Here is a 14,106-nt window from a genome sequence, read left to right as displayed (position 1 = left end):
TTATTTGCTGAATTTTTTGTTCGAAAATGGATTTTGATGCTCTTCAACGCCAAAAAAAATTGTGAAAAACATAACGAAAGATAAAACCTTCAAGTCCGACATACTTAAGCTTTGTCCTTTCACCCACATTTGTTGCAGTGCAGTCTCTTTTATTTCCACTCTTTCCCCTTGATCGTGGCCATCTCCTGGTCTGCAAATTCAGATTATTTAGTAAATATATCAATTTCATACATGCAATATCAAAATTATTCTGACAAATAAGTTAATGAAATTATGGACCTTGACGAAGAACTTCTTTGTATACAACATTTTTTGTTCTTGCATCATCAATATTTGTGATTGAATTTGGCTTTATCAAGACTTTTGTAGAGGACATTGAAGTGCCTCTAGATAATGCAATGTATAATTGGCCATGCGAAAACACAGGTTGTGGTAGGTATATACCAACAATTGGTATAGTTTGACCTTGTGCCTTATTAATTGTCATTGCAAAGCACAAACGAATTGGAAACTGTTTTCTTCTTAATTGGAAAGGATATCCCTCGTTCTCAGCAGGAGACAAGGGTATTCTTGGAATAAAAACATGTTTTCCAGCATGATGTCCAACAGTTATTTCTGCATGGATGACATGGTCTTCAAATTCCTTACAAACCATTCGGGTTCCATTACACAGGCCTTCAGATGGATCTAAATTTCTCAATAGCATAATTGTACAGTTTTTTTTCAAAACCAAACGATGAGGAGGCATTTCATTTGGAGTCAAGGTATTTAAAAATTCTTGGGGATAAAAATTTTGAGTATCGTCAACAGCTTCATCAAAGCTTGCATATGTTTTACCTTCACCTGGGAAAAATTGAATAATTTTCTCATTCAACTTGTCAACATATTCATTTTTTGAAGTAAGAATTGCTCGACTTGTCATATATGCTGTTGATTCAGCATTTTCTATTAGATTCGGGAATATGTGATTTATTAGCATTTCTTCAGAATACTCCTCATCATTTTTGCAATATTTGATAATCATTTCATCGGGAATTTTGATATTGCCTTCACTATCGGTAGGTTCAATCCCACTGCCTACTCGTAGCAAAAAATCGCTAAAAACAGGGTCAGATTTTGATCTCATATTTTCAGTTAGAGTCATATGTTGCATTTGTTTATACAAATAAGATTTTACTAAACTTGCATTAATTGTTTCTTGAATTGTGGCTTTTGGAACTACCGGCAAAACTTGCATGAAATCTCCTCCAAGAACAACCACCTTTCCACCAAATGGTTTTTGGATTCCCGTTATATCTTGTAAACTTCTATCAACAGTTTCAATTGCTATCCGCTTTGCCATCGGTGCTTCATCCCATATAATTAATCGTGTTACACGTAACAGTTCTGCAAGTCCACTTTGTTTTGATATTGTACAATAGCTTTCTTCATGCAAATCAATCGGGATTTTAAATCGGGAATGAGCTGTTCGACCACCAGGTAATATCGAAGCTGCAACTCCTGAAGTTGCTGTAGCAAGGGCAATCATATTTCTTTTCCTAACATTTGCTAGCAAAGCACGATATAAATATGTTTTCCCAGTTCCACCAGGTCCATTGACAAAAAAAAGGCCACTTCCAATAGAATCTAAGCACTCGAGAATTGTTGAGAATGCTTTTCGTTGCCCTTCATTTAAATTGGATTGAGCTAACAAGTCGTCAGGTGAGATTTCAATAGACATTTCCTCTCGAGCTTCTGTACAAATATTATCACTGTACTCATCTATTTCAATAGTTATTCTTGGCAAATAAAAAACATGAATACTTTTTCCCATACTTTCCAAAATAAAATTCAAGTTTTGCAATGTCTTTGATACCAAAAATTCCTTGTTGCCATCATTTTCTTTCCTAAAATCTTCGGACATCGCATCAAAGTAAGTGTCCCATATTTTTCTTACATCGGATGGCTCACAATATACTAAGATTGTCGCAAAAAGTCTTCTCAAAGCATATGGCATTTGGAAGCTCATAGCCTCGTTCAAACACTCAAAGTTGCTCTGATCTGATTCAAGCAACCCCTTTCTCTGTGCTGATTCTTTGAATGTGAAACAAATCTTTCCATTAACCGTTAACAAATAGTTAAACGAAGTAGGTCCTCTTACATGATTGAGCAATAATATTAAATAATACCTTTCTCCTTCTGTAGGATTTGCACCATTTATACGTCCAATAACCTTTACTTTTTTCCTTTCATGCCAACACTTGTTTCTTTTGTCCCATACATAATGTTCCGGGAATTCGGCATACAAATAAGATCTCGCTTTAGAATTTATTGAGCACATATGAAAAAATTCAGTTAGCATCGTCTTTGAGGTCAATTCGTGTTGAATGACATTTTCCAAATTTTGATTCCTCCAAAATGTGATGCATTGTTTGTTAGGCAAGTGTAATGCCAAACTTATTACAGCCGGGGATATCTCGTTTAAATCAAATTCAAATATTCTCCACAGTGCTTCTTGTGCTGAGACCCACCTTGCATCTTGAAAGTTCTTAATCTCATCCACAACAGTATCACTATTGCTGGAGTCAATATGCACAACAACTTTATCATGTCCTTTATATATATATATATTTGTAAAGATATTTGACAGCCGTCAATCCAGAGCATACTTCGACATTAACATGACAATCATACCTTAACAGAAGGTAAGAATTGTGAGGAACAACCCATTGATTGTTTAGCTTTGCCTTTCGTATATCAACTATTTGCCCATCATTTATTCTTCTATAAATTGGATAACCATCTTTTCCTTGTGTTGTACTTTGACAAAACTGGCGTGGATAGTTGCTTTTACAACGCCCAGCAATCATACAAGAATTCTTTTTATTTAAATCCCCACAAGGACCATGCATCATATGCTTCACAACAAAATTATGAAGGTTGGGATTTTTGTCTTTGTTTGGTAATTCTGCTGATACATAGTAATCAAAATTTTCAGGACCATTGATTTTATAATCTTGCCTCAAAATAATCAACATGTGCATATGAGGCAACCCCCTCTTTTGAAATTCCACCACATAAACATAAGCAGCAACCACTCCGAATATTGACTTGGTAATTATTTGATTTTTTAAATCTTGTAACTTAGCTCGAAATACCTTGCTAGTTAAATCTGGTCGATCCTGAGGTTGCTGACCTTCTTTCAAATTATCTGTGATCTCTTTCCATTCTGGATTACAAGTCATTGTAATGAAAAGATTAGGTTTTCCAAACTTCCTTACTAATGCCATTGCATCAAGATATCTACGACGCATATCCCTTGGTCCTCCGATAAACGATGCTGGAAGAACAATTTTTCTTCCAATTTCATTTCCTTTTGTTTCTCCATTTATAATGCTGTCAACGATACCTTGATAAAGTTCTGACCTCATTTCCGCTTGGTTCCTTCTAAAGTAATCCAATCTAGTTGTTTCAAGCTTAATATACATATCAACTGCATATTGTTGCAACAATCTTCCAGCATATAAAAGCATCGATGGCATGTTATCTCTTATTTGGAATTTGTAACAATAGTACTCTCGGCAAGAAACCATCTTTTGCTTGTCTTTGTTGATTACTATGATAATATATTAAAAAGTGAAAAAAAGTACACATTCAGAATATGAAATTTTTCACAATTTACAAATAAATATTATATATAATATTATAATACAAATAAAACCATGCATTAAATTATAAAAATTAGAGAAATATTATATAGTGAATTGGTAAAAGTTCTAACAATGAATTAAATTAAATCAAACAAATTAGATAAGTACACAAAGCATAAAAACACCAAAACATCATTGATACATGTATAATGTTAATGTGTTTGCAACTAAAATACATAATATGCATATTACATAAGTGGTAATGAAATATTTTGAAAAATTCAAAGTCTTGACATGTGGATTCAATTATTTCATCTATCATGGAAGTGAAATATTTGTAAAAGTGATGAAATCTATTACTTTAAATATATATATATTGAAAAGAAAAAAGACGGAAACATGTACCATGTTGTTCCTCTTGAAGGATATTTTCGATAGAAGAAAAGTTCGATTGGACGGAAATATTATCTTGAATTTGATTATTAGCTTCCATGGACTTGTATTTGGGAATATTTTGATGCCAACCATTATCTCCATTCGGAAAAAGAAGCGGATATTGTAAAGGATCATAACAACCAAAATAATGTTTAATTTTATGACTCTGACCATTGCATCCATGAATTACGATGTCTCTATCATATGGTATATTAGCATTATTGCCTTCGATCCAAATGGCAGCAACTTGATCAGCTGTAGGTGTATTGTAACATCGTTGATCCACAACAGCATTTTTACAAATATGTAGCCTAATTTCCTCAAGAGACGACCAATCATTTATTCTGCGTAATAATTGAGCGTAAGGGTTTCTTTTGAGAACCTCCATTAATAGTCTCATTGTCTCTTCATCGATATCAGCATTGCCCATCACATTCATTCTATTATTTAATTCATTACTTGTATCCCAAAAATACAATTGAAAATGAGATGGACCAGCCTCACCGGGCGCCATAGGTGGAAGAGTGTGGAATATTTGGCCTAACGCTCGAAACGTGTAAATTCCATGATTTAAAGAAGCAAGTTCTTTGTCAATTTTAACTCCAAAAGAAGTAAAAGAGAAGACACTATTATAAACTCTAATTTTTTTTCCGAAAATCAACAGCTTTGTGAGATTGATTTCCAGTGAACAGATCTATCAATTCAGGCGGCATCATAGTGTTCGCCAACTTAATTTTACCATTGTCACAACAAAATGTTGGAGATTCAAATTCAAACTTTCTCGCTTCACAGTAGCGACATATATTCATAGGTTTCAATTCGTGCAGATCAACAAGTGATTGACCTAAAAAAATATAAAAAATATGATAAACATAAAAAAATATGCAGTTTCCCGATACTTTATAAAAGTGTATGGAATTAAACTTGGTTTTACCTTCATGAATCAAAGCTTTCAGTAACCAAACTGTATTTTCCTTATTTAATTTTGTAGATGTGCTGGATTCACATTCGTTTAATCTTTTTTTTCTTCTCGAATTCACCACATTATTAATGTATTGACGTTTTTTATCTATTGACAAATTCGAATATTTGTTTTCGAAAGTGCAACATCTATTAAATGTCAATAAATCTGCAATTAAAAAAAATTCAAACAGCTTGTTAGGAATCAAATTTGGATATATATTATTTCAATTAAATACTACAAATTTGAAATTTTCAATTGATGTACCTTGGTTAGTACGATTTTCAATTGATGGACTGGTTGCTTCAAAGAACTTACTGTTTAGCAACACAATTAATTACAACTTTTTAGTTCAATATATTATCAAAGATGCAAATTACGTTAAATAAATATAGTTTTTTTTATCAATACCTCTTCGAATTTGAGGAAGAAGCTTTTCTGCCCATAATAAATAAAAATTTTGTAAATTCTACGAATAAGGGCTAAAATTTCCGTTGATATCTCGAATCGACGCAACGATTGTACCTACATCCAAAGATATAACAAATATCAAATATTAGTACCAAAATCAATTTTACAGCTTCATGGTGCCGACCGTGCCGGTTCATATCACCAATCTTGGCTGATATTGCTAAGAAAACACCCCATGTTCTGTTCTTGAAGGTTGATGAACTTGAGGTAATGTTATACTTTGCATTGCTATTTTTAGGCACTTTAGAATACAATTGAGTATCCAAAAACACGATTAGGTAGCCGTGTACAAACTTTCGATTTAATTGAAGTAATCTGTCATTGGTTTGTTCATATCGATTTCAACAACTTGTAATTGCTTTTTGAGCATCCATCGTCATTGGGTTGCTAATTTGATACAAATTTCTTTAGGATGTGGCAAAGAAATTCCAAATGGTGGAGATGCCGACATTTTTGTTCTTCAAAGAATGGAAGGAAGTGGATAGGTACATAGTCGCAGTTGGTGGCATAGGAGTTGTTTATACACTCGTTCAAATCCCATTTGCAATATATAATGTTGCAAAAGAGAAGAGGCTGATACGCAACGGATTCCTCCAAGAGTTTGACTTTTATGGAGACAAGGTCAACAATTCTTCAACTTCTTTAATTTTTGCGATCAATAAAATATTGAATGTATAAATCATTTTTCATCAGTATTATGGCATAGATTAGTATGATAAAAAGAAAATGTTTGGGTTTAGGTAGAAAAGAAAATTCCAATTATATATATACATACCATGATGAAAAAATATATTATTCCATATGCAAAATGATCGAAGAAAATTTTAAAGTGTGAAACTTTAGCTAGCTTTTGAAAAATTGCACAAATTTTGTACTGCACAACATTTCTCCCCCAAATTGTATGATTTTTTTCTCCTCCACAGAAAAACAGAGAGAAACAAATTCAACAGTCGGTCTTTCCAGGAAGTTTTGCACAGAAACAGGGTGAATAACATCAAGAAAATCGAAATAACCCCCTCAACAATTGGTACCAAAAGTCGAGCTAAATTCAGAGGTTAAAAACTCACTCACCGGCAGCCTATGAAACTCGAGCTAGGACAAAATTTCGAACTCCAAATGCCTTGAAAAGTCAAGTCCAAGCAACGGCGGAGTCCCGGTCCGGTGGATGACGGCGGAAGAACGATCGACGGAAGAACGGTCGTCGACAAAGTTGCGAAATACCCCTCAATATCGGTATCAATAGAAAGATTATGACGAGATTTTTTCGAATATGTATTTATTTCTAAATTTTGACGACGTACGGCGACAAACCGGCGGCTAGCGGCAAAGGATTTAGAATTGTATGGAGAGAAGATTTTAACGAGGAAAGTTTTATTGGAGAGAGAGAGTGAAGATAATCATAAGAGAGAGAAATGATTTTTTAAAAATTACAAAAAAATTTATTTCAATCAAATTTAATTTTTATTTTCAACAAATATGTTGATATTTGTGGAAAAAATTATTTTCATTTTATCTATAACCAAATAACAAATATATTATAAAAAAATATTTTAACTTTAGGTATAATAATAAAAATAAAAATATTTTAATATTTCAATCAAACTTATTTTTTATTTTCAACAAACATATAGATTTTCGTCAAAAAAAATATGTTCACTTTATCTATAACTAAATAAAAAATTTATAATAATAAAAATCAAAGTATTCATAAAAAAAATATGTTTTCAAATTTGATGTTTATCCAACAAGCACGTATTTTTCCAATTTTGACCTTATCATAATAATTGATTTTACTAAAACATCTTTACTAAATTATTAAAGTGTGTACAAAACAAGGACAAAGTTGACAATACACAATGAAAAACTTTGACCATGGTTCACACTTTTTTATAATATGTATAGATATAGATATTGATGTAATATTACTGTATTACATCATCAATTGTTCCAATAATTTAGATTTTTTTATTAAATGTCCACAATTCTGGTTTTGCCTCTCTCTCCCATTTATCATCCTTCTAAGCTACACACGCTACAATTCAAGATTGAACACATAATCGCAGCCACCAAATAAATCTTATCAAACAAAAAAATCCCAACTCTGTCGGTAAAAAATTCGAACAAAGACTCAACTTTTTTTTTTTTTTTTTACATGATTTGATTTTGATTATGTTACCACTTAAAACTCACTATAATTAAATATTTGACTGATCCACATTTTCTTTTTTTATTTATTTCATCACTTTGCCTCTGTTCAGAGTTTCTGCTCCAATTTCACACTAATCGTTAACGGAACATGATAGATTGCATCAGTTTGAAATGGTTCGCTCCACTTTAAGAATAATAATCCCCGATCCCTAGGTTGGTTATCTCACCAAAGAAATATATATTTCATAAAAAATTAAAAAAAATTAATCTTCAAACTTAGATGAAATAAAGTGGCTCCTCATTTGATAAGTGAACCAAATGCAAAAATTCCAATTGGGCTCACAAAAGAAAACGAAATTGCTGATCAAATTTGTGCACTTTCTGAAGATGATATGCGAGTCGGGCCTCAGGGTTTAGGTCAAGCCCGGAAATAAAAAGTCAATCCTTCCAATCCACTGTCAACCAAACACAGCCTAAGTCGCTTTAATAAGAGTTCTGAATACAAAAGCCAAGCTACTAAAAATGGCAAAATTGATTATTTCAGCTCCTATACTTTCTACTCACTTCCACTGCGTTGGCTCCACAGGAATGGCAGATTTTCACACATCTGGCTCTCGTAGCGAAGTGGGCAGGTTTAGCTCTGGTTCAACTTCACCGAGAGGAGAGAAAAAGGACTCGACCATGTCAACTGTTACTTCCTCCAACTTGGATGGATCCCACTAAAATTTTTGGAATTAAAACTGGATTACTATGTTGCCCAACAAAATTTCTTGCAAAATGTGAGGTTAAAAATAACCAAATACCTTTGGAGCAAAGTCCTTGTCGACTAATCTTGCACGAACGCCCTACAAATGACAAGTTTCAAGTGTACGGATTATATTCCATTTGTCGCATATACCTCTGTCCCATGCCGAACATGTTTGATAAAGTTTTTAAACTACACATGCGCATCCTCTAGCAATTTCGATCAATCATTTTCATAAGGTAATAATGACTATCAAGTATCAATGAAGAATCAGATAAGGATATACCTCTGAGAAATCATTAGAGACCTTTTTAAATATCCATTTTAAAGATATTCGGTATTCTCTGGCGAGGCATTGGTCAAGAGTTTGAAATCTACCTTCTCTGATCTTTTGAGTGTGATAGAAACATTGAGGTTAGAATGGGGCGAATTCGTGCAGGAAAATGAAATTTTCTACCAGGATAGAGGCAATGGCAAGTGACTTACTGATCGCAAAGTCACTTTTAAGCTTAATGGAGAGGCTTCTTTAATTTTACCAAGTACGGTTGAAGGCCATTCATCGTAAGATCCTGCCACTCTATTTTCCTACAACGTGAAAAACAGAATTCAGTCGGCAGTATGGTATGCCGATAAACAAATATTTCAAATTTTAGATTTTTTAACACCAACTTTATGTAGAAATACTGTTATTTTAATGCCAACAGCTTTGCAAAATTTTGCTCTATTTCATACACAGAAATTCCACGTCTGTGCCTGATTCTTTATCATCTGTCCATGCTTTATTCTCATGGTGTTTGAAAATTGTAACTGTAGCTAAACAGAAGATCCCTATGTGCATAGACCAACATCAATTTCAGTAACTATCACAGAACTGTAGACGAGATTATCTCCTCGATTCTAGTAGTATTTCCACTTATATAGTTTCATAGTAAGGAAGTTCAACAACCTATTTACTTCGAATATCCCTAAGGACTTCTTTTTTATTATACAGCTTCACCAAGTTACAAAAATGTTGATCAAACCGCGGCATTCTGTGTCAATGGCAAGTCTTCGATCAAGCGTGTCCTATTGTTGCTTCTACATGATCAACAGTCGTGAACTTGGTTCTTGTTATATCATAAAACTATCATTAGACAATTTTTAATGAGCTCCAAATTTTGGAAAAAGTGGTATCCAACAGTTTTTCTCTAAAAATAGACCCAAAAGAAATAAATAGCAATTATAGCATAATGGTATTCTTACCAAAGCTTCAACAATTTCCTCCATGGTATCATGGCAAAAATAGTTGTCGATTGTTTCTAACCTGAAACATCAAAAAACAAAGTGATACCAAAGAGACAGAACATGATTTTAGTGAGATTGAAATAAGAAAAAATTACAAGATAAAAAAAATCTGAATAAAAAAAAGCCGTTACCGATGAAGCTGACTCCTCTCATCTGGATAAACCAAGGTACCATATTGAGAAAGAGAATTTTCAATGACCGAACGATCATCAGTTATCAACTTACCAAGACGTTCTTCAATCCAAGGAAGCTTCTGTTAGGAAAAATGAATCAGTAAAGATGTGGTTAAAATGAAAAATTATGCTAGCAAATGGAAGACTGACTTCCTTCAACGAGTAGTGTGTAGCAAGACCACAAGCCATCATTTCTGTACCATTGAGCTTTTCTCCAGTCAGAGCTAAATATTCTCCTGCATTTTAGTAACAACATACCGGTGAATTGCTAATATATCTGATCATTGAGTTGCTCTTAAATATCATTTGGTGTGATTTTCTTCTCCAATAGGTATTTTGAGGGGTATGTCCACTTCATGGTTTAAGTACTATGACCGATGTTTGAGAACATCCGCAAAATTACATGAATTTTGGAATGATTAGCCACAGAAAATGTAATGATATAGAAGTAATTTGATAATCGATTTGAATATCATCAAGATTCCTACATGATAATTCAAAGGTCGAACTATTTTTTCAGCATACCTAAATAGCCAGGGAGACGAGAAAGATAATATGAAGCCCCTGCATCAGGATGAAAGCCTATTTGTACTTCAGGAGATGCAAAGACCTGTATTTATCAGAAAAAGCCCTTTGTAAGTAACTCATCAAGACAGGTATTACCATATTTTGAATTTTAACTTGGTGTGGTCAATTGAACACGTTTTTCCAAATGATTGGAAGACAAACCAAAAAGTATATCTATTTTGACTCAGCAAAAGAATAATAAAATTCTCTGTTTTTCAAATAAAGCATAATAGACATTGAATGCACTTCTCAATTTATTTTTTTCCCTTTTTTTCAGGGTTAAAGTTAATCCAGTTAAAGGGTACCCAGGCATATCGAAGAAAGTAAGCTCAGCTTAAATTTGTTAGCAATGTTAAAGGGGATAATACCCGTTTTCGTCCCTCTTTTTTTCCGCTTTTTTCATTTTCGTAATTCTTCTTTCTTGACTGCCGAATTCATCCCTCAACTTTCTTCCCAAAATCGTCCCTTACATTATCTATTCTTTCATGTGAGAGGCACATGGCCCATATTTCCTGAGATAATACTCGTTTTCGTCTCTCTTTTCCCATTTTCGTCCCTCTTCTTTCTCTTGTTTGCCGTTTTTCCCATTTTCGTCCCTCTTCTTTCTTGAGGGCCGAATTCATCCTTCAACTTTCTAATTTCTTTCCAAAATAGTCTCACGTGTTATCTGTTTGTTAGACCTAACATTGACTCGGTCATGTGCTCATGTTTCCTCAAATCCTTTGTGAATGCTCCTCCAATATTATTCTCCATAAAACTTAGAACCTAATTCCTGAATTTTGCCCAAATCAGAGAAGGGAAGACCGATAGCTTGGAGAAATGATGGTGGAATCGATGGTCTACACCGCTTCCGACGAAGGCTAACATCGACCTTTTTAGCAATTTCAGATTTGATCATGTAACAGACTGATTTGAGGAAATATGGGTCATATGTCTCTCACATGACCAAGTCAACGTTAGATCTAACGGACAAATATAGTGAGGGACGATTTTGCGAAGTAATTAGACAGTTGAGAGATGAATGCGGTAGTCAAAAAATAAAAGGGGCAAAAAAATGAAAAAACGGTAAACAAGAGAGACGAAAATGGATTTATCCCGGGCAATATGGGTCATGTGTCTCTCAAATAACCAAGTCAACATTAGGTCTAACGGACAGATAACATGAGGTACGATTTTAGGACGAAATTAGAAAGTTGAGGGATTAATTCGGCAGTCAAGAAAGAAGAGGGACAAAAATGAGAAAAGTGGCAAACAAAAGGGACAAAAATAGGTATTATCCCATGTTGAAGTGTACGGTCAGAAGACAAAAAAAGATTGCCATAAAGCTAAGATAACACAATTATATCTTACATCATAATAATCTAATGAAAGTAAATTCATACCGTTTTTTCAGTTACGACACGAAACATCCCTGGGAGTGAAATACCTGCACCACCACCCATTACAATACCATCCATTATAGCCACCTGTAATATGACAGAGACATCAAATGACCAGCATCAGTTTCACAACACTTCCACACAAAAAGCAACTTAAAACAGAAAATGTCACTAACGAGTTTCTGTTAATAAATAACTACTGACTTGTATGACATAATGCTATAAATTGTGGAATTAAATCATGAGAACATCAACGGCTCAACTGATGACATAATATATATGCATAAATATTTTTTGTGCCACAGTACAAACTAATACTTAATTTCAAACACAGAGTTTGATGCATAGGCCACATTCAAAACTTTCCACAATATGTATATTTTCTTCTGATGATAACACCTTAAGGTCATGATTAGAAAGAAAATCTCCATATTGCCAGACAGTGGCAGATATTTGTGATTGTATGATACAGGTGTTGCAGAATAAATTGGAGATTATAACAGTCAAATTGAATGCCATCTAACACTGAGAAAGATGATTAACCATCAAAGAGGTTGTCCGGCAGGGAATGACTTATCAAGACGATTGAGTTAGCACTCTGTTTCATTGTTCACAAAGCAGATATCACAGTCGGGTTCAATCCCAAAAGAGGATCTCTGCCTCCATCAAAAAACAGGCTTATACTTGTCATAGGCCCCATAAACGAGGAAACAATAAAACCATCATCTTGCCATTCGAGAGATGAAAATCCAGAAGTTGCAAGAGAATCTAAATTCTTCAATGTTTTACAAAAACATTCAACACGAAAAAAGAGCTTTCTTTTCTTTAAACTAGCAAAACTGAAAGAAATGAACTCACATGTGGCTTAAGATATGTTCCCAAAACATAGACAAACTTGTACAGATTCTCAAAATATGCCTTGCATTCTTCAGTCTTCCCTGAAAATAAAATAAGTCAACAAAGACCAACGGAAAGCATAAAGAGAATCTTATAGTGACCCAAGACCCTTATTTATTTGGACAGAAACTAATGTTTTATAAACTGCATTCGCTGCTAATAAAATATACCAGTACCACAAACATTCAAAGAAACATCCTTTCTTTTGCCGGAACTTTATCGAATTGAAATCGAAATCACACATAATTCGATTCTTCCTTCTTTTTTTTTATAAATTAAATCCATGCATAATTAAGTCAATGTTGAACCTTCATTGAGCAGCCGATACAGGGTCACAACATCTGTGCCAGAGCAGAATGCCTTCTGACCACCCTTCAAGAAACGCAAAGAACTCAGCCAATTGAAAGAGAGCTACAAGAAGAGGGAGATAAATGCTGTGCATTCGGTAACCTTCATCATGACAAATCCTATATCTGAATTTTCCTCCCAGGACTCATATAATCTATTCAATCGAGCAGCCTAGCAAAAATTAGGCCCAGAAGGTTAAAAAATTAAAATCTAAAGGACGAAATCGGTAGTACCGGAATAACAGCATAATGCCTCATTCCGTAAATACATACATGAAAATACCAATTCTTACAGCTGGAGCATGGAGCACAAAACAATAAAATAAATTCACCAGCAAAACTCAAGAACAATGAGAGAAAAATATACACAATAAACTAACCATAGAAGTGGTGAGAGCATTGAGTGCAGATGGTCTATTGAGAATTGCTACCCTTGAATTAGCTCTTCCTTCCACTAATACCTGAATTTTTAAAGTCAAAACAGGGGGCAGGTCCCAAAATTCAATCTTTTGAGAAAGATGAAGACCATTTTAGCAAAGTCGAAACACAATCAAGCAATAATACAAATAAACACAATCACATGTAAAAAAAACGAGTTTCTTCACACTCTCTTCGTAGAAAAGATCGCCCCGCTACGAAAATTAACAAGAAGATTAACTAGATTCAGACGCTTTCAATAATCCAAAAATTGGAAACAAAAAACAAAAAGAAATCGAGAAACTAGCCTCTTCTTGAAGATAATCGTGTTGGGCATAACTGGGAAGGGCAGTAAAGTATCTCTCTTGAAGAGAACAAAAAACATTTCTTTGCAATGAACGGCCCAATGGCAGTAGAAATCTACTTAGTTTCTGCATTATTCAAGAAATGAACAAGACCAGACCCCTTGCGGCTCCTGAGTTTAAAAGGGATGAACAGCGAAAGAGAGTGCTTTTATGGTATTTACCATTCTGCCTCTAAATTTCCTATTGTTGTTAATTTTGGTTTTTATATTTTCTTGATATATTTTTTTTATACTGACCCACTGAATCATTCTTCCTGTCGAAATCACTTCAGACATATTTTTTTTTGTG

The 14,106-nt window shown here is 33.9% G+C and overlaps 3 protein-coding genes and 1 long non-coding RNA gene across 4 annotated transcripts; all 4 read right to left on the bottom strand.

The window, feature by feature from the left end:
• Positions 1-93: 93 nt before the first annotated feature.
• On the bottom strand, positions 94-2,341 carry LOC140978602 (uncharacterized). The gene is made up of 2 exons (XM_073443786.1): positions 280-2,341; positions 94-190 (listed from the first exon to the last, which is right to left on the bottom strand). Exons 1-2 carry the CDS (start codon positions 2,339-2,341, stop codon positions 150-152), a joined length of 2,103 nt encoding a protein of 700 aa, XP_073299887.1. The 3' UTR covers positions 94-149.
• Positions 2,342-2,471: 130 nt separating this feature from the next.
• On the bottom strand, positions 2,472-3,521 carry LOC140979151 (uncharacterized). Its single transcript, XM_073444489.1, has 2 exons — positions 2,674-3,521; positions 2,472-2,517 (listed from the first exon to the last, which is right to left on the bottom strand). The coding sequence occupies exons 1-2, from the start codon at positions 3,519-3,521 to the stop codon at positions 2,472-2,474; spliced, it is 894 nt and encodes a 297-aa protein (XP_073300590.1).
• Positions 3,522-3,696: 175 nt separating this feature from the next.
• Positions 3,697-6,907, bottom strand: LOC140978604 (uncharacterized). Its single transcript, XR_012175583.1, has 3 exons — positions 6,568-6,907; positions 5,437-5,550; positions 3,697-5,342 (listed from the first exon to the last, which is right to left on the bottom strand). It is a non-coding gene; the product is annotated as an uncharacterized lncRNA (long non-coding RNA).
• A 1,087-nt stretch (positions 6,908-7,994) lies between these two features.
• Positions 7,995-13,980, bottom strand: LOC140979924 (small ribosomal subunit protein mS47). The gene is made up of 14 exons (XM_073445581.1): positions 13,762-13,980; positions 13,417-13,497; positions 13,140-13,208; positions 12,998-13,061; positions 12,651-12,730; positions 11,796-11,879; positions 10,372-10,456; positions 9,997-10,082; positions 9,805-9,926; positions 9,632-9,692; positions 8,876-8,974; positions 8,676-8,777; positions 8,448-8,489; positions 7,995-8,363 (listed from the first exon to the last, which is right to left on the bottom strand). Exons 1-14 carry the CDS (start codon positions 13,888-13,890, stop codon positions 8,244-8,246), a joined length of 1,224 nt encoding a protein of 407 aa, XP_073301682.1. The 5' UTR covers positions 13,891-13,980; the 3' UTR covers positions 7,995-8,243.
• Positions 13,981-14,106: the final 126 nt, after the last annotated feature.

The sequence above is a fragment of the Primulina huaijiensis genome, chromosome 6, assembly GCF_012295235.1.
Source record: "Primulina huaijiensis isolate GDHJ02 chromosome 6, ASM1229523v2, whole genome shotgun sequence".
NCBI classification, from domain to species: domain Eukaryota; kingdom Viridiplantae; phylum Streptophyta; class Magnoliopsida; order Lamiales; family Gesneriaceae; genus Primulina; species Primulina huaijiensis.
The sequence above is the reverse complement of the archived record's forward strand: the minus strand, read 5'-3'. Positions and strand labels throughout refer to the sequence as shown.

What these genes read in the sequence shown, in the direction of transcription:
- LOC140978602 (XM_073443786.1), bottom strand. Translation starts at nt 2,341, where the DNA reads ATGCTAACTGAATTTTTTCATATGTGCTCAATAAATTCTAAAGCGAGA. An exon ending in CAAAGAAGTTCTTCGTCAAG is followed by an intron (nt 191 to 279) that starts GTCCATAATTTC and finishes CTGAATTTGCAG; the next exon opens with ACCAGGAGATGGCCACGATC.
- LOC140979151 (XM_073444489.1), bottom strand. Translation starts at nt 3,521, where the DNA reads ATGCCATCGATGCTTTTATATGCTGGAAGATTGTTGCAACAATATGCA. An exon ending in AATTCTTACCTTCTGTTAAG is followed by an intron (nt 2,518 to 2,673) that starts GTATGATTGTCA and finishes AGAACTTTCAAG; the next exon opens with ATGCAAGGTGGGTCTCAGCA.
- LOC140979924 (XM_073445581.1), bottom strand. Translation starts at nt 13,890, where the DNA reads ATGCAGAAACTAAGTAGATTTCTACTGCCATTGGGCCGTTCATTGCAA. An exon ending in CACACTACTCGTTGAAGGAA is followed by an intron (nt 9,927 to 9,996) that starts GTCAGTCTTCCA and finishes TTTTCCTAACAG; the next exon opens with AAGCTTCCTTGGATTGAAGA. An exon ending in ACAAGGACTTTGCTCCAAAG is followed by an intron (nt 8,364 to 8,447) that starts GTATTTGGTTAT and finishes CAAAAATTTTAG; the next exon opens with TGGGATCCATCCAAGTTGGA.